Source organism: Nicotiana tabacum, chromosome 20 (assembly GCF_000715075.1).
Source record: "Nicotiana tabacum cultivar K326 chromosome 20, ASM71507v2, whole genome shotgun sequence".
Taxonomy (NCBI): domain Eukaryota; kingdom Viridiplantae; phylum Streptophyta; class Magnoliopsida; order Solanales; family Solanaceae; genus Nicotiana; species Nicotiana tabacum.
Genome location: NC_134099.1, coordinates 166,185,532 through 166,208,763, shown reverse-complemented (window position 1 = coordinate 166,208,763; position 23,232 = coordinate 166,185,532). Strand labels below are relative to the sequence as shown.

The window sequence follows — 23,232 nt, the reverse complement described above, 5'->3', positions numbered from 1 at the left end:
CTTAAGAGAATTTCTCTCTTAACTCTCTACTTACTACAATGTGTTGTATTATTTTTGGGATGATTTCTACAAATGAAGGAGTGCATCTATTTATAGAAGTAAAGACCTCCTCTTGATGTCATTGGTGACATCAAACTACCTCCTCTTGATGTCATGGGTGACATCAAAGGAGGAAGCTTCCTCCTAGCATCCACACCAACTCTTTCCACCAACCCTTCCAATTGGCATGCCATTGTTGACTAAACATAAACCAACATTTTCAATCTCCACCTTGGTTTGCATTTCGAGCGTGTGAACAACTCTGGCCAAAACTTCTAAGCTTACTGGGCAACCCCGTTGTAAGAAACAAGAAGAATCAAACCATTGTTGAACATACCATCAACTATTTTGGACAGGAGGGAGGACAACATAAATGACATTAAATAAGGCCGAATTTGGATGCTTCCATTTTCCTTGGTCTTCGCTTTTATTTCCATGGATATATAGTGAGATTTCAACAACTTGTACACAATTTAATTCATAAAAAAAAAGTTTAATGTCCTATATATATATTTGCATAGCTTTTTCGTAATTCTCACTACCAACTTTTGAACCCTTTTATGCAACCATGGGCTACGGGCAACTCTCAGTTGTGCTCTTAGTTATTTTTCTCTTTGAATTTGCTTTATCTTCATCCCTTTGCCCCAAAGATCAAAGCATTTCCCTTGTAAAATTCAATGAGACGTTTACTATAGATACATTTGCTTCTCTTAAATCTAAAACAAGTTCATGGAATATGAGCAGAGATTGTTGCTTATGGGATGGAGTGAAATGCGATGAGATGACTGGCCATGTCATTGAACTTGATCTCAATAACTGCTGCTTTGCAGGGAAGGTTGATTCCAATATCACCGTTTCCAACTCTCTCGTCTCCAAAAGCTTGATCTTTCCTGGAACAATTTCTCCAATTATCACATCTCGACAAGAGGGGTTGCTCCGATGGTAAGCAACCTCCACTTCCAACCAAGAGGTTGTGAGTTCGAGTCTCCCAAGAGCAAGGTGGCAAGTTCTTGGAGGGAAGGATGCACGGGGGTCTATTTGGAAACAGCCTCTCTACCCCAGGGTAGGGGTAAGGTATAATCCCACTTAGTAGGGTCTAGGGAGGGTAGTGTGTACGCAGACCTTACCCCTACCCTAGGGTAGAGAGACTGTAGAGAGAATAGACCCCCGGCATCCTTACCTCCAAGAACTTCCCACCTTGCTCTTGGGGAGAGTCGAACTCACAACCTCTCGGTTGGAAGTGGGGGTTGCTTACCATCAGAGCAACCCCTCGGTTGGAACAATACCATCATTGATATTCTCCCTTCCATCACTAATTGGATTAGACTTGAGTGATAACTACTTTTCTGGTCAACTTGAGGATAATTTCAAGTCCAATTCACTTGCACAGATTTATTTAGAACGGAATCAGCTGCGAGGCCATCTACCTAAGTCAATTCAAAATCTTGTGTACCTAAATTCACTTGATCTTTCATCAAATAATTTTAGTGGAAATGCGGATGTCAGCTTATTTTCAAACCTCAAAAATCTTCGGAATCTTGATCTTTCATATAATGGCACTTCATTGTCGAGTGAGAACAAAGTTAATTTTACTTTGCCCGAATCTCTTTGGAACTTAGCATTGGTCGCATGTGAAGTAAAAGAATTGGAGTTTCTAAGATCAGCAAAGCAACTTTTCGATTTGAATCTTTCAAATAACAAGATTCAAGGAAGAATTCCTGATTGGGTATGGCCTATCTGGATGTTTTCATTGAACCGTCTTAATTTGTCCCACAATATGTTGACAAATATGGGCTCGGGAAATATGGACTCAATTCCTTCTCCCTCTCTATATCTTATTGATCTGCAGTCCAATTTTCTTCAGGGGTCACTACCTATTCTACCAAATTCCACACAATACTTGTTCCTATCAAACAATGATCTTAGTGAGGAAATTCCTTCATATGTTTGCAATTTGGATTCATTACGAGTTCTAGATTTGGCGAAAAACAACTTGATTGGAGAGATCCCGCAATGTTTGGCTAATATCAGTACCCTCGAGGTTTTGGATATGCACCAGAACAATCTTTCTGGGACAATTCCTAAAACTTTTACCATTGGAAATTCACTTAGAAGCCTCAACTTGCATGACAATAAGCTACAAGGGAAACTCCCACGATCTTTGGCCAATTGCAAAGAGTTGCAAGTTCTTGATTTAGGAAATAATCACCTCGACGATACATTCCCTATGTGGTTGGCAACTCTACCAAAGCTGCAAGTTTTAAGCTTGAGATCGAATAAATTGTATGGATCCATTAGAACTTCAAGGGATGAAAACATGTTTCTTGAGCTTCGAATCTTAGATGTCTCTTACAATGCCTTCACAGGAAACGTACCAACAAGTCTGTTTCAACAATTGAAAGCCATGAGGGTAATTAATCAAACAATGAAGACACCTACATACCTTGGAGATAAGTACTACCTGTTGCGGAAGCCAAATGTATATAGTGTGAATAATTCACAACTACTATACCAAAAATTATGACAGCCACCAAATAATAAATAAGACAATAAAGCAACAATAAAGGGAACACCAGAATTTACGAGGTTCGGCTAATTTTGCTTACTCCTCGGACACAACCAATATTTTATTTCACTCCAAAAATACAAGTGAAATAATACTAAAGAGAGAAGATACAAATGCCTTAAACAGATGAGAAGGCAAATGAGAGGTGTGTTTAAATCCTAAACATTAAGCCTTCTTTTATAGGGGGAAAATGCCCCCAACTATTGCTAACCCACCGATGTGGGAAGCTGAAATATTTGACATTTCAACAAATCTCCACCTTGGCAAAAATTCCACGTCTTCAATTTTCTCTCTATAACAAATTTTGGTTGTGTCTTCATCTTCAATCTTCAGTGTTCAACAATGTTGATCAAATCCAAACAATATTGAAACTTGACCGCAGTCACCACCTTTGTCAGCATATCAGCATGATTCTCCGTAGTATGAATTTTCTTCACCGTGACTCCACCTTCTTCTATGATTTCTCGTACGAAATGATACCGAACATCAATGTGCTTCGTCTTTGCATGATAAACTTGGTTCTTCGCTAATTGAATAGCACTTTGACTATCACAAAAAATTGTGATATCTTTTTGTTCAACACCAAGCCCCTTTAGCAATCCTTGAAGCCAAATTGCCTCTTTCACAGTCTCTGTAATAGCCATGTACTCTGCCTCTGTTGTAGACAAAGCAACTGTTGACTCCAAAGTAGACTTCCAACTAACTGGTGCCTTTGCAAAAGTAAACACATAACCAGTAGTTGATCTTCGTTTGTCCATATCACCCGCAAAATCTGAGTCACAATATCCAACTACAAACTGATTGTCTTCCTGCTCAAAAACTAACCCGACATCTACAGTATTATGAATATACCGTAGAATCCACTTCATAGCTTGCCAATGCTCCTTCCCTGGATTGTGCATATATCTGCTAATAACTCCAACAGCTTGTGAAATGTCAGGCCTTGTGCAAACCATTGCATACATCAAGCTACCAACAGCATTTGCGTATGGTACCTTTGACATATACTCTCGTTCAGCTTCATCCATTGGCGACATAGTAGTACTTAGCTTAAAATGGGGAGCAAGTGGAGTACTAACTGGCTTAGTCTTGTCATCTATGCCAAAACGTTGTAGTACTCTCTTCAAATATTCTTTCTGAGATAAACAGAGTTTCTTTGAACGTCTATCTCTAATTATCTCCATGCCAAGAATTTTCTTTGCCTCACCCAGATCCTTCATCTCGAACTCCTTCTTCAGTTGAATCTTCAACTTATCAATTTCTTCGGAATTCTTGGAAGCTATCAACATATCATCAATATATAGGAGAAGATATACAAAGGAACCATCTTTAAGCTTGTGCAAATACACACAATGATCGTATTTGCTTCTCTTGTACCCTTGCCGCAACATAAACTCGTCAAATCGCTTGTACCATTGTCTAGAAGATTGTTTCAATCCGTACAACGATTTTTCAAGTTTGCACACCATATTTTCTTTTCCAACAACTTTGAATCCTTCTGGCTGAGTCATGTAGATTTCCTCTTCCACGTTTCCATGTAAAAATGCAGTTTTTACATCCATCTGAACTAGTTCCAAATCCAATTGTGCTACCAAAGCCAACATAATTCTAATGGAGGAATGTTTTACAACTGGAGAAAATACTTCATTGTAATCAATTCCCTCCTTTTGAGCATATCCTTTGGCCACCAATCTTTCTTTGTAGCGAACATCTACTTGGTTAGGAAATCCTTCCTTCTTTGCAAATACCCATTTGCACCCAATTGCTTTCTTTCCCTTCGGGAGATTGGCCAATCTCTATGTATGATTCTGATGAAGGGACTGTATTTCATCATTCATGGAAATCCTCCACTTATCTTCTTCTGAACTTTGGACAACATCTTTATAAGTGGAAGGAACATCATCAGCTACAATTGAGGTTGCACAAGCAACCGTCTCTATGAGACGAACAGGTTTCGTTATTGTTCTTTTTGGCCTGCTGGTTACTATTGATTCAAGTTGTTGTTGAGGTTCCTGAGTTGGAATCTCCTCTACTGGCTCTTCTTCCAGTGGGTAATCTTCATTTGTTTCCTCCTCTGCTTCTTGTGTAGGAAAAATAAATTTTCCCTCAAACTCCACCTGCTTAGAAGCACCTTTATTTTGTTTGGTGTCCTCTGTTACCTTATTTACCATAGCAGATTCATCAAAGGTAACATCCCTGCTGAATATTACTTTCTTTGTCATAGGACACCATAAGTGATATCCTTTGACTCCAGAAGTAATTCCCATAAAAAAATAGCCTTCTTTGCCCTTGGATCCAATTTTGACTCCGTCACATGATAATATGCAGTTGAGCCAAACACGTGCAAAGAGTCATAATCTAAAGCAGGCTTTCCATACCATTTTTCAAATGGTGTCTTGCCATCAATAGCAGCAGATGGTAAGCGATTAATGAGGTGGCATGCGTATGTAACTACCTCAGCCCAAAATTCTTTGCCCAAGCCAGCATTGGACAACATACACCGTACCTTCTCCAGCAAGGTCCGGTTCATACGTTCAGCCACTCCATTCTGTTGTGGTGTATGTCTGACAGTGAAGTGTCGGACGATGCCATCATTTTGACAGACCTTATTGAAATGATCATTTTTGTATTCACCTCCATTGTCTGTGCGAATACACTTGATCCTCTTGCCTGTTTGATTCTCCACCATCGTCTTCCATTTGAGAAAAATTCACAGCACTTCATCTTTGTTTTTCATTGTATACACCCACACTCTTCGAGAAAAATCATCAACAAAGGTTACAAAATAGTGTTTCCCACCCAATGAAGGTGTTTTGGAAGGACCCCAAACATCAGAGTGTACATAATCCAAAATGCCTTTAGTATTATGGATCGTTGTACCAAATTTAACCCTTGTCTGTTTCCCTTTAACACAATGCTCACAAAACTCCAAGTTGCAAGCCTTTACTCCTTTTAACAATCCTTGATCTGATAGAGTTTTCAAGGATTTTCCTCCAGCATGTCCCAAGCGCATGTGTCATAGCTTGGTTGCTTCTGCCTCTTTGTCGTCACTGGATGTCACTGTCGTTGTCCCAATAACTGTATTGCCACGATAGCGGTACATATTATTATTCTTCCGATTAGCCTTCATTACCACTAGTGCACCAGAGCATACTCTCATCACTCCATTTTCTGCAATGATTTTGAACCCTTTTGATTCTAGGGCTCCCACAGAGATGAGATTCTTCTTCAAATCCGGTACATATCGAACATCTGTTAATGTTCTGATCATTCCATCATGGTTCCTTAATCGTATTGAACCAATGCCATATGAGGTAAGAGGGCTGTTATCCGCTGTGTGGACGATTCCATATTCTCCTTCTTGAAATTCCACGAACCAGTCCTTGTTGGGACACATATGATAGCTACAAGCCGAGTCCATCAACCATATGTCTGATGATGTTGATGACTCTGTTGTAACTAATGAGAAGTCTGAATCATCACAATCAGCTACATTTGAATCCATAATGGCCTTTCCATTGTTATGTTTGGCCTTATTCTTCAACTTCAGACAGTCTTTCTTCCAGTGCCCTTTTTCTCGATAAAAGGCACATTCATCTTTGCTGGGTCTGGATCTTGACTTGGATCTTCCCTTCTTTGTCCTCGTTTGATTTTGAGGACAATCCCTCACAAATAGTGCTTCTCCTTCTCCGCCCTTCTGTTTTTCTCGCTTTCTTTGTTCATAGCTGTATAAAGCCGAACAAACTTCTCTAAGAGAAACTTCGTCATTTCCATGGAGTAGAGTAGTTTCAAGGTGCTCGTACTCATCAGGAAGTGACGCCAACAACATTAAGGCCAAGTCACCATCATCATAAGTTGTATCCATATTTTGCAAATCTGTGACCAACTTATTGAAACTGGTGATATGTTCATTCATCGTGGTACCAGGAACATAGGTGAAGTGAAACAGTCTCTTCTTCATGTACAATTTATTTTGACTGTTTTTCTTCAAAAATTTATCCTCCAGTGCTTTCCATAATTTACTTGCAGAAGTTTCCTTTGTGTATGGATATTTCTGCTCTCTAGCAAGGTAGGATCGAATGGTACCGCAAGCAACACGGTTGATAATTCTCCAATCTTCTTCTCCAATAACATCTGGTTTCTTTTCTTCAATGGTCAGATCTAGCCCTTGTTGAAAAAGGACATCTAGAACCTCTCCTTGCCACATCCCAAAATGTCCGGACCCGTCAAATATTTCTACCGCAAATTTCGCATTTGACACAATTCTTGTCATAAGCGAAGATGCCAATGATGACGTATTGTTGACACTTGATGTAGATTCTTCTTGTTTATTGTCTCCCATCTTTGACACAAATATTATTTAATAGCTGACGACACAAATCAAGATTATTTCCTTTCTGGTGTGGAAGATCAGACTAAGCTGCAACCACAGAGCATACTCAGACAGAACCTTGACTCAGTTACCAAGATAAATCTTTTCTGATGTGGATGATCAGACTATGCTGCAACCATAGAGCATACTTAGACAGTACCTTGGCTCTGATACCAATTGTTGCGGAAGCCAAATGTATATAGTGTGAATAAGTCACAACTACTATACCAAAAATTATGACAGCCACCAAATAATAAATAAGACAATAAAGCAACAATAAAGGGAACACCAGAATTTACGAGGTTCGGCTAATTTTACTTACTCCTCGGACACAACCAATATTTTATTTCACTCCAAAAATACAAGTGAAATAATACTAAAGAGAGAAGATACAAATGCCTTAAACAGATGAGAAGGCAAATGAGAGGTGTGTTTAAATCCTAAACATTAAGCCTTCTTTTATAGGGGGAAAATCCCCCCAACTATTGCTAACCCACCGATGTGGGAAGCTGAAATATTTGACATTTCAACAAATCTCCACCTTGGCAAAAATTCCACGTCTTCAATTTTTTCTCTATAACATGTTAGAATTTTGACAGTTTACACCACTATTGATCTTTCGAGCAACAAATTTGAAGGACAAATTCCAAGTATTATGGGAGATCTCATTGCACTTCGTGTCTTGAACTTATCTTATAATGGATTTCAGGGTCATATACCGAAATCACTCGGAAATTTATCTGTAGTTGAATCATTGGATTTTTCATTTAACCAGCTTTCAGGAGAGATACCACAACAATTTGCTTCTCTGACGTCTCTTGCATTCTTAAATCTCTCCCACAATCATCTCCAAGGATGTATTCCTCAAGGACCTCAATTTCATACCTTTGAAAATAACTCATATGAAGATAATGATGGATTACGTGGATTCCCAGTTTCAAGAGGTTATGGAAGTAACAAGATGCCAGAGACAAACAACACAGCGTTTGTGCTGGACGAAGAAAGTGATTCTACATTTCTAAGTGAATTTATGAAGGCAATTCTTATAGGATATGGTAGTGGGCTAATTATTGGATTATCCATAACATATATCATGCTTTCAACTCAAAATTCCAATTGGCTTTCTTGGATTGTTGAAGAACTAGAATACAAAATCACAATGAGAAGGCGAAAGAAGCAGCGAGGCAATCAAAGGCACTACAGAAGATGAAATTGTTGCGTCTTATATTGGATTGCAGCACTGTAATACTGAAAATTAAACATGTGATGATTATGAACTGAATATTACATCTTAATTTTCATATTTTTTATCTATAATTTACGCCGTTAGGTGGCACATTCCTTCTATATACTTATATATTTAATACAAAGTTACACATTGGAGTGTTTCCTGTTCTATATACTATCTTTTGATCTTCAAAATTCCCCCCTGTATAGTTCTACAAAAAAGGTACAGTATTTGACAAGTAACCATATGAATCTATTCCTCCTCTGCTTGCAGAGGCGGATCCAGGATTTAAATCCTGTGTGTTCAATTTTTAAGGTTTTAGGTATTAAACCTATTATAATTATTAAAGTTATGGGTTCATATCTACTATTTTTACAATTTTAATAAATTTTTACTCCGTGTCAAAAGTTATGGTTCAAGCCCATGTCTGCTTGTGCTACCCATTTTTGAGCTCTGTAGGTAGCGCCATAGATGTGAGAAACAAAGCTTCTCTCTCTTTCAATACACCTTTTATTTATTTGTTGGGATAAAACGATCCAAAAATAGTTAGGAGTTTGTCCTGATTTTCTTATTGTATCTGCATTTTACCTTTTCTTGAAGGAAAAACAAAGACTTTACCATAATTGATTTTACTTTTCATATAAGAAAAATATATATCGCTCTTCCATATTTAACAGATCTCTTTCTTGGAAAAAAATATTGTGACCTCTATAAATTGAAATTCCCTTTTCCTACAAGGACAATAATATCCACAATGTAGTCGGTAAGAGAGTTTTATTTAGGCACTTATGCGTAATTTTAAGTGTTTGACTCACTCTCTTATTTTATCGAACTTTTTAGATGTCAAAAATAAGAAGAGGTTGAAGTAATGAATTTTTTTGTTTTTTGGTTCCCCATCGGGTGTCCGATACCCGTATTGGAGCCCGACTATATGCGGATTCGCCCCATGTAGAGCCTCATTCGGAGGGTAGTGCTCCCTACGAAGAATTTTTCCATACCCAGGGCTCGAACCCGAAACCTCTGGTTAAGGGAAGAACAGTCTCATTCACTGCACCGCATCCTTTGATGGTGAAGTAATGGATTTGGCTATTCCTGCGTTCACTTCTATTCTTTATTTTTTAACATGTATCTCATCTCTACGTTTCCATTTGTAATATTACTTGCTTTATTATCTTTCACATATTTTCAACTTTGAATGTCTCTCTACATAATTTTAAAGGGAAGACAATAGCTCCAAAACTATTTATTAATTTCAATGAATTTGAAGATCAGAGACTTTTATACAGAGGGAAAGAAAAAGTAGTTTGACAATTTATTTCTTTAGACAAATACAAAAGAAGACCATTGATTATATCCATTTTAAAGTAATGTTTTCCTACTTATATGGCTTCTTATGATTGGGACTTATGACTTGAGATATAGGATAATCTTGTAGAAAGTATATATCAAACTATTTCAAATAAGTTGGAATCAGATATATGAATCTTCATAAATTATATTGAATTAATTTAAACTTGTCTCTCTCCGGTAAAGAGTATCAAATAAGTATTTATTTTACATAGAGAATTTGAAGTTTGAAAATATATATAGCTAGTTTGAGGAAGGAGGAGTATTAATTTCAAGTGAAATAATGGCTTGGATTTGGTTTTGGATACAGTGGCTTGAGGGAATCTATTTTGTGTTTATTGTTTTTTTTAATTCAATAAAAAATAACAATTTAGATGTGTTTGGACAAGAAAAATAAAAATAAACAAAAACAAAACATTATACCTTCTTAGACAAATAGAGCCAAATTTGACATTTCCCTCCCAAGACTTGTGCATTGACTTTATAATAACAACATTTTCTAAACTTTTGAATTGATTTTTAATTTATGAGGGGTTGCTCTGATGGTAAGCAACCTTCACTTCCAATCAAGAGGTTGTGAGTTCGAGTCACCCCAAGAGTAAGGTGGGGAGTTCTTGGAGGGAAAGATACCGAGGGTCTATTTGGAAACAGCCTCTTTACCCCAAGGTAGAGGTAAGGTCTGCGTACACACTACCCTCCCCAAACCCCACTAGTAAAATTATAGTGGGTTGTTGTGGTATAATTTATGAGAACGCATTTATAGTTGCTTGACTTTCCCCTCCATACGCTGTTGTAAAAATAATAACCGAATATATATATAAAATATATATATATATATATATATATATATATATATATATATATATATATATATATATATATATATATATATATTATATACTATACTAGTATACACTTTAAGATCCCAAGATTTGTGCTTTGAAATTTGTTCATTTAAAATTTCAACGCCAAAGACTTGTGTAAGGACTTGAAAATTCAAAGAAATGCGTTTATACTTTGAAATGCAAGAAAAACACAATTGAATGCAATTTCTAAGCACTTTACAAGCTAGTATGTATTTCCAGTAGAGTGCTTAGAACGGTAAAACTTCCTCCCTTTCAATTTATATGACGCAATTTTCTTAATATTTTATTTCAAAGAAAATAAAATATTTTTATATTTGGAAACAATTTAACTTTAAACCTCCGCTTTATCTGTTTTACTTTTAATCAAGCTTGTATAATCAAATATTTTTATATTATGAAATGTTTGAGACCTTAATTTTTAAATGTCTTGTAACCACCCAAATATTATGATATGTTTTAGACTATTACTCCCTCTCTTCCAATTTATGTGAATCTATTACCTTTTTGGTCTGTTCCAAAAAGAATAAACTCTTTCTAAATTTGGTAACAATTTAGCTTAAACTTACAATTCTACTCTTAATAAGAAGCTTTTATAACCACAAAAATACTCTGGGCCCCTTTTTGACTTGTTTAGGACCGCAAATTCCAAAAGTCTTCATTTTTCCTTAAACTTCGTGTCCAGTCAAACAGATTCACATAAATTGGAACGGGGGAGTATAAATTTCAAAAGTCATTTTTTCCTTAAATTTGATACTTGAGTCAAGTTATATCACATAAATTAATGTGGAGGGAGTTTCAGTTCCTATTTTCTTGAATTAACAAAATTTCAAAACTTGAGGAGAAAGTGAAAGCGAAAGATAAAGCATGCCTTTATATAGTAGTCTTGTTATTTTGTTATTATAAGACAAAGTTGTATTTTTCTTGAATCAAACAGATATAAAAATATATATGCAAATTCGGTCAAGTTTCAACCAATTATCTAACAAACAAACCATCTGAATACACTTTGCAGCAACTTTGAAAATTCAAAGAAAACCTGATTCTTGCTAAAACTTTGCATAGCTTTTTCTTACTAATATTCATTACCAACTTTTGAACTCTTTTTTATGCTAAACATGGGCTACAGGCAACTCTCAGTTGTGCTGTTAGTTGTCTTTCTCTGTAAATTTTCTTTCTCTTCGACCCTGTGCCCTATAGATCAAAGCATTTCGCTTCTAAAATTCAAGGAAACGCTTACTATAGATCCTACGCGTAGTTGGTGTTATCCAAAAACGGTTTCATGGAATATGAGCAGAGATTGCTGCATATGGGATGGAGTGAAATGCGATGAGTTGAGTGGCCATGTCATTGAACTTGACCTAAGTTGCAGCCAGCTTAAAGGGAAGATTGATTCCAACAACAGCCTCTTCCAGCTCTCTCATCTACAAAGACTTAACCTTTCTATGAACGACTTCTCTGATTCGCACATTTCACCTGCATTTGGTAGGCTTTTGAGCTTGACGCATCTTGATCTTTCCAGCTCGTCTTTCTCAGGTCAAATTCCTTCTGAAATCTCTCATCTTTCTAAATTACAGTATTTTCGTATCTATAGTGGTGATCTAAGACTTGTAGCTCGCGATTTTAAATTGCTTCTTAAGAATTTGACTCAATTAAAAGAGCTTGATCTTTCAAATGTAAACATCTCTTCTACCATTCCTCCAAATTTCTCTTCTCATATAACAATTCTGAAGTTGGGATCCACAGGATTGCATGGGATAATACCTGAGAGTATTTTTCACTTGCCAAACTTAGAAGTTCTTGATTTACGATCCAATGCTCAGCTTAGTGGTTATTTTCCAAAGACTAAATGGAATAGCAGCGCATCTCTCATAAAGTTAGATCTCTCTAGAGTGAATTTCTCTAGTAATTTTCCTGAATCTCTGAGCTATCTAACTTCACTTCACCATTTGTCTCTTAGAGATTGCAATCTTTGGGGGCCTATACCCGAATCCCTTTCAAATCTCACACGCATAGAGTATTTGGACCTTGGAGATAACTCCCTGAATGGAACAATACCATCATGGATATTATCCTATTCATCGCTAAATCGTTTAGACTTGAAGAATAACCACTTTTCTGGTCAACTTGACGATTTCAAGTACAATACACTAGTTTGGATTAACTTAAAGGGCAATCAACTGCAAGGCCATCTTCCCAAGTCAATTCAAAACCTGGTGAACCTAGAGGTTCTTGATCTTTCATCTAACAATTTTAGTGGTCAAGTGGATGTTAGCTACTTTTCAAACCATAATCAGCTTACCGATCTTGATCTTTCATATAATCGCATCTCATTGACCAATGAGAACGAAGTTAAACTTAGTTTACCCAAATCTCTTTTTAGGTTACTATTGGTTGCATGTGAAGTAAAAGAATTGGAGTTTTTGAGATCTGCAAAGCGTCTTAAAACTTTGGATCTTTCATATAATAAGATTCAAGGAAGAATTCCTAATTGGGCATGGTCTAATTGGATGTTTTCATTGGAATATCTTGACCTATCCCACAACATGCTGGAAAGTGTAGACTCAATTCCTCCTGAATCTTATGTATATTGGATTGATTTACGGTCCAATTTTCTTCAAGGGCCATTACCTATTCCACCAAATTTCATAGAATACTTTTTTATATCAAACAATAATCTAAGTGGGGAGATCCCTTCTTCTGTTTGCACTGTGACATCATTAAGAGTTTTAGACTTGGCAAGAAACAATTTGGAGGGAGCAATTCCACAATGTTTAGGTAACATGAGTAGACAACTCGAGGTTTTGGATATGCAACGCAATAGTCTTTCTGGGGATCTTCAAATGACTTTTAGCTTTCAGAATGGACTCAAAAGCTTCAACTTGCATGGCAATAAGCTAGAGGGAAAACTCCCACGATCGTTGGTAAATTGCCAACATCTGGAAGTTCTTGATTTAGGAGACAATCACTTTAACGACATGTTCCCTATGTGGTTGGGAACTCTTCCGAAGCTACAAGTTTTAAGCTTGAGATCGAATAAATTACATGGAGCTATTAGAACTTCAAGGATTAATTTGTTTCCTCAGCTTCGAATAGTAGATCTCTCTGGCAATGCATTTTCAGCAGAATTACCAACAAGTCTTTTTAAACATTTGAAAGCAATGAGGAGAATTGATCATTCAATGAAGGAACCAATAGATGGATATTACCAAGACTCAGTAACTCTTGTAACAAAGGGGTTGCAGTTTGAAGTTGTGAGAATCTTGTCCTTGTACACCACTATCGATCTTTCCAACAACAAATTTGAAGGACATATTCCTAGTGTTTTGGGAGATCTCATTTCACTTCGGGTGTTGAATTTATCTCATAATGGGTTACAAGGTCATATACCATCATCACTTGGAAATCTATCTGTAGTCGAGTCATTGGACCTTTCGTTAAACCAACTAGCAGGAAAGATACCAGAACAACTCGCTTCTCAGCTTACATCTCTTGCAGTTTTAAATCTATCCCACAATTATCTTGAAGGGTGCATCCCTAGAGGACCTCAATTTGCTACATTTCAGCAGAATTCATATGAAGGTAATGATGGATTACGTGGATTTCCAATTTCAAAAGGTTGTGGCAATGATAGGGTATCAGAGACAAATAATACTGTATCTGCACTAGATGATCAAGAAAGCAATTCTGAGTTTCTCAATGATTTTTGGAAAGCTGCTCTAATGGGATATGGAAGTGGACTATGTATTGGACTATCCATAATATATTTCATGATTTCATCTGGAAATCTTAAATGGCTTGCAAGAATCATTGAAGGGATGGAACACAGAATTATTACGCGAAGGAAAAAGAAGCAGCGAGGTCAAAGGCATTACAGAAGAAGAAATAATAATCGCTTCTAGACAAGTTACCAATCGAGCAAGATTTGATTTCAGAATTGCAGGTAATCAAGTTAAGCTCTACGTCAATCTTTTAGTTTATTGTAACTATAGTAATATCTTGAGTTTTATACTTTTGTTATTACAACTAATCAATGCTCTACTAAGCATATGTTTCTTTCCAAATATCTCAATTAGCCTTTGTTTATGTTTTACGCTAATAAGAATTTAACTATAACATGCGACAGAAGAAGAATCATATGCCACCATTTCCTGGAGCTATTATAGAGGCTTTTACAGGGCTAATGGATTTGGCTATTCCTATGTTCACGTTTAAGCTTTATTTTGTAACATGTATCCCATCTGCGTTTACATTTGTGTTCTTCTTTTTGTGAGTTGGAAAAGTTTGTAATATAGTACTTGCTTTATTAGCTCGATATTGTTTTCAAGTTCATATTTTCAACATTGAATGAACCCAAAAGTTCTGTAGATTGGAAACGAGATAGATCAAATAATCACTTCAAAGAATCTGAAAATCAGGGACTTTCACACAAAGGGAAAGAAAACGGCGTTGACAAAAGAAATCATATCAACAAAAGATTCCGAGTGTGAGAATATATAACCTCTGGTAAGTGTATATAAAGGTCCCAAAAAAATAAAACACCCTTTGTCAACAGGGGAAATGAGTGTGGGGGATTTTCAGGTTCTAACCCGCTCTAAAGTTTTTAAAATTATTCAAATAGAAAAAGAGGAAAAACGTAAAACGTCTTTCCAAATGAATCCTCACATTGAGCTGCAAAAAGATTTTCATCAACATCTAATCCTAATAAAGGATGCTATATGGTCTGACCTTAGGCACCACCAGAGCCGTATTTCTTTCCGAAAACGATCATCTGAAGCTTATCGTATCCAGCCAACACACCAGCACCAGCGACGGCACGAAGGATGTTAGCACCAGCACCTTTGAAAAGAGATTTGGCACCCTCGTTCTTAAGAATCTGGGAGAATGCGTCGAATGAGCTCTTGTACTTGACCGCTTCACCGGAGGTCATCATCATTCTTCTTCGGACTGTGTCAATTGGGTATGAGGCTAGACCAGCACCATTGGTAATGAGCCACCCAAGAGCAAAGCTAGCGAAGAAACTATCCTGTAAATATCCAGATTAAACTGGGGTTAGTAACTCCACAGATGAGGTTCTCTTCCTGCCATAATAATACCCTAAATCACCCTTCCGAAATAACAACCAACTTCGATAGCATTTACACATTTGAGCATAAGCAGATATTATAGATCTTAAATCCAATTTCTCGCATTGGCTTCTTGGTATTGCAGCATAACAGATCAAAAGTTTAAGTCATGCTACTTCAAGCATTTATTCCCCAAAACACACTCTACTTCCAACTATGAATCTTTGAATATATGCATATAAGCTTACGATATTATCAAACACCTATACAAACCAATAAAAAGCAAAGACACTAAAAATAGAGAAACGCCAACCTGCAGGCCTCCGGTCAAGAGCACAGGCTTCAAGGAGTCGTACATTCCGAAGTACAAACCACGGTACACAATGATACCAACACATGAAATGTTGAATCCACGGTAGAGTCCAGCAACTCCATCAGATGCGAGCGTCTTCCTGTAGACATCAACCAAACCATTGAACTGCCTCTCACCTCCTTTCTTTGCAGCCTTGGCATCATTTGCAAGACGGGTACGTGCATAGTCCAATGAATAGACAAAGAGCAACGAGGAAGCACCAGCAGCACCACCAGATGCAAGGTTTCCAGCAAACCACTTCCAGTAGCCATCACGGTCCTTCTTGAAGTTGAAGCGTCTCTTGAAGTAATCCTTAAAAGCAAAGTTCAAGGCCTGTGGAAAAATAATGATTAGGCTATCATAACGTGGAATAAGGTACAGAGTAGCAGCTGGCAATGTATTTCTATATGCATAAACTTCAATCCTCAAAATGAAGGCAAATGGTAAACCTGAGTAGGGAAATAACGGATAACATTGGCAGTGTTTCCTCTCCACAAAGACACAACCCCTTCATCCTGCATTGTCCTTCTGAAACAATCTCCAATTCCCTTGTATGGTTCTGAGAGCCTACCTGTCTTGATCATCTCATCTTGGTTTTGGATCAAAAGCTTCACACGCTCAATAGGGGCAGCAGCAGTCTTTGAGACAGCAGCAGAGACTCCACCCATGAGGAAGTCAGTGGCAAAAGCTGCAACTCCTTTCTCCGTGGGAGCCTGTACAAACACTGGTGAAGCATTTGCGGCGATCAACGATAAACCCTGGGGAGCTTGGCAGGTCTGCAATCCTGCATTGGAGTAGTTGCCATATGCATAATGCCTTTGATATATAGCAGGCCTCTGAATACCGCCATAGCGAGCGTGGACATTTTGGGAGAGACTGGAGCTCAGGTGTAGCTGGTTAGCTACCTTCTGGAAAACAGTCGGGTGCTGGTTCATGTCTTCCATTGCAACTTAGAACAAACTCCTGCAAACAAGGATAAACGACTCAGAGCTTGTAAGTTTCAGCTGAGTATTCAAAAGATTCAGAATAATCCCATATATTCGTAAAAAGAATCTGAATCAATCACAACCACATTACAAAACAGAAGCTACAGTGTGCAATCTCCTAATACAACACACCTGCATAGCAATACATGGAACTACAGTTGCATCAAATGGGATTTTCTTCTTGAATTTCAGCATTGCCAGAAAAGGTGATCTGTTTGTTACTCAATGAGTATCATCTTCACGATTCTCAATTCTCAAGGGAAATAAGCTAATTCAATATGGGATACACTCGAAATCAAAACGATATGGAATACACTTATCTATTACGAATCGTAACAGGAAAATATTAGCTTTGCTTTAACAGAAAAGCACAACCTTTTAGAAAAACATAATTCACCATTGAACGGTTCAAAGACAAACCACAGTTTTATCTGACAATAAAACTTAGGTGTTTCCGTCAGCAGGAATCAGGATGACAAGGTGATGCCTAAACAATGGTCTTCACAAGAATGAGAAGAAGAAAAAAAGTAGCCACCAAGGATTTAGTTGTTAAATGATTGAACATTTCATATATAACAATTAAACATCTGAATATCATCGTGACTTGTGTGCAACACAACTAACAATAAAGCTACATCGTTTGCTCCACCTTATGCAACTTACTACAGCATATAATACACTAAAACAGGTATAGATATTCTATCAATAAACATAAACACACATACATACACATAAATACACACATAAATAGCACCCAAGGGTGTTGCCTACTGGTCCATGAAGTGGAAGGAGAACCATGGGTTCCCAAGTCAAATCCCAGTGGCGGCAAAAAATACTAGGTGATTTCTTCCTTTCTTGGTGGTACAGTTATCCGATACCTGTGCCGGTGAGAGGTACCAGATACCCGCCGGAATAGTCGAGTCGAGGTGCACGCACGCTGCTGGCCGGCACAAACGTCATCACAGAATTATACACATAAACATAGACACAAGCAGGGGCGGATTTACCTTGGTAGAAGCGGCGTCATCCGACACCGCTTCATCGTAAATTTTGTTAAATATATAATACAAATAAATCATTTAATAAAGTGGTTAAAATGATATAGCTTTTCCCAAATTCCATTCTGGCTCGTTGGTTAAGCTACTGACGTTTTCAGCGGAGGTTGGCAGTTCGAAGGCTTGCATCGTTTTATCTGTGAGTAAATCTTTTTAGTACTAAATCCTTACTGATGATTTGCCGATGACCTTCTTTCAAAGGAATATTAAACCACATTCATTTTTGTATAGAAAAAGGACAATAAACAGTATAAAGCCTACCGGGGTTCAGTTATTTCAAACCATAATTTTAAAAATATTATTTATTGCATTTTACTGAAAGACTTGGTTGTTGCTTGGTTTTATTTTGTAAGTTGTTCGGATGCTTTTATTTGTATGGGTTGAATTTGATGGGATTATTTGGAGGTTATCTGATTGATGTTTTTGTTGTTTAGCTTAATTTCAATGAACAAAGTTTCTCTAGAGCACTGAGCTTTCTAAACCAAGTTCAACGTCTCAAAGTTCATCTAACTTAAGGAAAGGGCCAATGAGTCGGAATAACATCCACAAATATGTCGAGGAGAGTCGTAACGTACTTTTTTTTTAATAATATGATGCCGCTAATTTATTTGCTCTTTATTTCTTTTTTACATATCGACACCGCTTATGAAAAATTCTGCGTACGCCCCTGGACACAAGCAAACATACATAGAAACAACATAAGAAACAAATCAAATTAAATGTAGACCAAATCAGTAAAATCAACGATTTACATCCATATAACCATAATTTCGTAGCAAATGAAACATAAAACACATATTAAATCCACAAAAAATACAAATACATAAACATGAACTCAATTTCATGATACAAAAACACACATAAATGATCTACACAAAACTTGGGAAAAAAATATAACCATTACAGATGCATCAAAACGTAACGATCCTGTAAAGACTACAAACTGAACAAAAAAAAAAGCACATATCAGGTATTGAAACGATAATCGGAAATGAGCAAGTGTGAAATATACGCAATCGATGATAGTTTCAGAAAATCAACAGGAATGTTCTAGAGAGAGAGAGAGAAACCTGCGTTCGACTCGCCTCGAAGTAGCTGATGAGAGAGAATAATCGGAGAGAAGAACGAGGAGCTGAACGAGGGAGGGCGAAAAAGGTTTTGAAATGGCAAATGAATACGGGTATACATAGGTGACTTTTGTGGCTCCCACTCACTTTCGATTCCTTGTTTCGAGGCACACCATTGTTTAGTTACACCCCCGCTTATTTTTTTCTTTCAACAAAAAAGAAAAGGCCACGTTGACAATAAAAATATTTATGCACGTGATTATTTATAGTACTATACATTATACTCCATATTATAAAATAAAGATTGTAAAGTAAAGACAAGTACAAAGAGAAACTGATATATTATTCGAATTCAAACTGATGTACATAATAAACTGAAATCTCTTCTATTTATAGAAGAAAGGAAACTGTTGTGTAAGTTGCTACTATACCAGATATGGATAATCTTCTACTGAGAGCAATGTTTATCCATAACGGAGTACTGAAAGGATAAGCTTAATATACCCGATATGGATAATCTTCTACCGGGGGTAGTGTTTATCCATAACTGGGTACTGAAAGGATAAGCTTATTATACCTGATATGGATAATCTTCTACCGGGGGTAATGTTTATCCATAACTGGGTACTGAATGGATAAGCTTATTATACCCAGGCATGGATAATCTTCGACCTAGGGTAATATTTATCCATAACCGGGTACCGAAGTGATAAGCTTCTTCAGGAAGCTTATTTCCAATAGAGTACTTAAATAGATAAACATATTTACGGTGGAGTCCCATATGGATAAGTTTCTTCAGGAAGCTTATTTACAACGGAGTACTAAATGAACATCCATAATATAATATATTTATAACACTTCCCCTTGGATGTTCATTAAAAGATAATGTGCCTCATTAAAACCTTACTAGGAAAAACCACGTGGGAAAAAATCCTAGTGAAGGAAAAAGAGTACACATATTTAGTAATACGCATTGCTGGCTGCCTCATTAAAAACCTTATAAGGAAAACCCTGTGGGAAAAACCTTAGTAAGGAAAAAAGAGTACAGCGCGCATTTTACTCCCCCTGAAGAAAACCTTATTTCAAATATTTGTGTCTCCGCATTCCAATCTTGTCTACCATATTCTCAAAAATTGATGCTGGTAAAGACAATCTACTGGATTGTCACTTGAACTAATTTGATGCACATCAATGTCACAATTTTCCTGAAGATTATGTATGTAGAATAATTCTGGTGAAATGTTATTCTTTATATCTCCTTTTATAAATCCTCCCTTTAATAGTGCTATGCATGAAACATTGTCTCCGTATAATATTGTGGGTCTTTTATCACATTCCAACCCACATGTTTCTCGAATGAATCACTGATCTCAATCATATTCACTCCCTGCTTGCCGGTTTGAGATCGAGCTTTATGGGTATCGGATAAATAACCTGCATCTGCATTACCAATACGATCTGCACCACTTTTGTTAGCATTAGCAAGATAAATAAGTGCACCATCTACACCGAGATAGAGTATTTCAGGACCAAAGAGCTCCTCATCCTCTTCTAGAGGTTGGAACGGATCCTTATTCACTTCAAGTGATTGAATATTCATTGGTGTACTTAATGGGTACACTTTGTCCATGTAAAAACATTTTTAAGACCCTCTTGGAGCTCTTCTGGAGTTTCAATTTATGTCACCAACATAAACAATAAGTGTAACAAATTCTAGTGACATTTTCTTTATAAAAATACATGGACAAATAACATAATTTATGTAACTTTCTTTCAGCAAATATTTACTGAGGCGATTATACCACACACGCACAGATTGCTTTAAACCGTACAAAGATCTTTATAATTTGATCGAGTACATTTCTCAAGACTTTGAATTATATGCTTCAGGCATTTTCAATCCTTCAAGGATCTTCATATAGATTTAGTCAAATAAGTCATATAGGTTAAGACTTGTATCTAAATGGTATGACATCTTCAAGTGTCTGGACTGCTAGTCCGATCCTCACAATCTTTTACAATATTGTGCACTATATTATATTAAATATATCGTCGACGATCATTTTGTGTCAGTTCCGAAGCGACATAACTTGTGGAGATCTCATCACTTTCTTTATTTTTAGGTACCTAAACCTTTTCGAGAGTTTCATGAAATGTTATGTCGTAGGCTCTTCTAGAGCTTATTTCCTCCTCATTATGATCATTAGCTCCTACTATTTTTCAAGGATTATTACCTTTGGAACCGATTGATCTACCACACTTCATGCGTACAGTAAACTCTATCCTTCAGGGATTTTAATTTTAATAGGAGCATTTGCAGCTAAAATATGATATTTAATTTTGGATCAGCAAATGCTTCTGGCATTCGACTTGAATTATCTTCTAAGTGAGGATCATGATAATTCGATTCATATAGCATATTTTTTAACTGTTTATTCCATCCCCCAAATGTTAGAAAAACTAACATATATCCCCAATCATCTTTAGAAAACATAACTTTGTGTATTATGGTAGAGAAATTAATCATATACCACGCAACAAAATATAGTAAAAATATTTGGTTTCTGATCCTAAACCAATTGTGAAGGGAGGGCTTATCATATATTGTTGATCTGATATATACAAGTCCTGCTATATGCAATTTAGAAAATCTTAGACCAACACATGAAGCTTTGTTCTCATAAGCAATGGTTTAGCCATTAATAGGAGGTATTCAATGCTAAACCAGCTTGGATATAAACCAGCATCATCAAGATGAACTGTCTTGATTCATAATCTGAAAATTATGCTCTTAATCGAGAAAAGCAATTCCAAATGCCAAACTGCATGTTGACAATAATTACACATGTAATCATCTCATATATGCACCTATAAGTGGTTCACATGATAGGTGAACGGGCCCATATTCACCTTTTATATATTTCAGAATCAGGGGTCTTAGTCCCAACTTTAGCTGGTATAATCAATTCATTATGAGAACAAGCAACACATGAGAATTCCTGAAGAATCTTCTAGTTCTTTAGTATATGCTTATCTGAATTCTCAAATAGCTCATTTAAAAATGGCAAATGAAAACTTCAAGTTTATCATGTCATGTGTTATCTCTTAGTAAACTTCTGGTTTACTATGGCATAAACTTTTGCTTTAGTAAACTTCTGGTTTATTGTGATACATGATATAGTACAAATTAAAGAATAAGACGGGTAATTTCTCGCATACATATTATTTTACCCCTATGATTGTGGAAACATGAAGATTATCAACCTTCCAATCATTTGTAGTCTCAATATGATAGTCATTTGTATAAGTAAACTTCAGGTTTACTACAACATATGTTTTGACCATAATCATATAATATGAATGACATATTTGTATATAAGCTCTTCGAGAGCCTTCATTTATTATCCACAATCTAATATTTATCGGGCACTACTGGTGTCATGTATCCTTTAGGCAAACAGTTAGCTCTTCAGGAGTTGTTGTTACATTTTGTACTATCAAATACTTCTCATACACTTCTGGTATCATGAGAGAAAATCACAATTAAATAAACAATGTAAAACAATTGTTTAAGCACAAGAAAACTCTTCTTCATAATATTTTCCTACTTCAGGAGGCAATTTCAATTGTGTTACTTCTTCAGGAGCAAATTTAAATACGAAATATTGAGTATATATTCTCTTAATTATATTACCTCTTCTGAAGGTGAATTGTGATATATTCACATCAAGAGCGCGTTCATATTTACCCGATTTATTAATATTGTCACATTCACTTCAGGGAATGGATTAATATTATCCAAAGTTCTCATCCTTCAGGAAATCGAACATAATTATCTGAATGCGCATTAATCACATCAAATTGTGATGCCTCAACCTCTTTTAAAATATTTACTACTTCAGGAGCAAATCGAGGCGTGCATTTAATATAGAGAATATTTATGTAGCTTATCTTCAATTGTAACCATAGAAAGCCTAAATTATCACTTCTGGTGATCATAGACATATACCACTTCTGGTGGTTAACAAAATATAATTACAATGAGATATATGAAATATAACTACTTCTGGTGGTTGTATATAATATAACTACTTCTGGTGGTTGTATATTTCTTGCAAACTCTGCTAGAGTTTAAGTTGATCTAATAATATTATCCATATTCTTCAAAATAACATAAATAAGCTATATTATAGTGAACATCATTATCAAATCATAATTTTTTTTCTGTATGTACAACAATTACATAACCATACTCTCTATTACAAATAACAAAAATTAAAATATTTATATT

General features: G+C 36.3%; 2 protein-coding genes and 1 pseudogene across 2 annotated transcripts; 2 read left to right on the top strand and 1 right to left on the bottom strand.

Annotated features, from left to right (window-relative positions):
- The first annotated feature begins 607 nt into the window (after window positions 1-607).
- On the top strand, window positions 608-8,187 carry LOC107796948 (receptor-like protein 9DC3; annotated as a pseudogene).
- A 3,261-nt stretch (window positions 8,188-11,448) lies between these two features.
- On the top strand, window positions 11,449-14,650 carry LOC107791038 (receptor-like protein Cf-9 homolog). The gene has a single exon (XM_016613024.2). It carries the CDS (start codon window positions 11,525-11,527, stop codon window positions 14,315-14,317), a length of 2,793 nt encoding a protein of 930 aa, XP_016468510.1. The 5' UTR covers window positions 11,449-11,524; the 3' UTR covers window positions 14,318-14,650.
- Window positions 14,651-14,882: 232 nt separating this feature from the next.
- LOC107791042 (ADP,ATP carrier protein, mitochondrial) lies at window positions 14,883-19,076 on the bottom strand. Its single transcript, XM_016613029.2, has 4 exons — window positions 18,945-19,076; window positions 16,283-16,796; window positions 15,795-16,166; window positions 14,883-15,441 (listed from the first exon to the last, which is right to left on the bottom strand). The coding sequence occupies exons 2-4, from the start codon at window positions 16,775-16,777 to the stop codon at window positions 15,145-15,147; spliced, it is 1,164 nt and encodes a 387-aa protein (XP_016468515.1). The 5' UTR covers window positions 16,778-16,796; window positions 18,945-19,076; the 3' UTR covers window positions 14,883-15,144.
- Window positions 19,077-23,232: the final 4,156 nt, after the last annotated feature.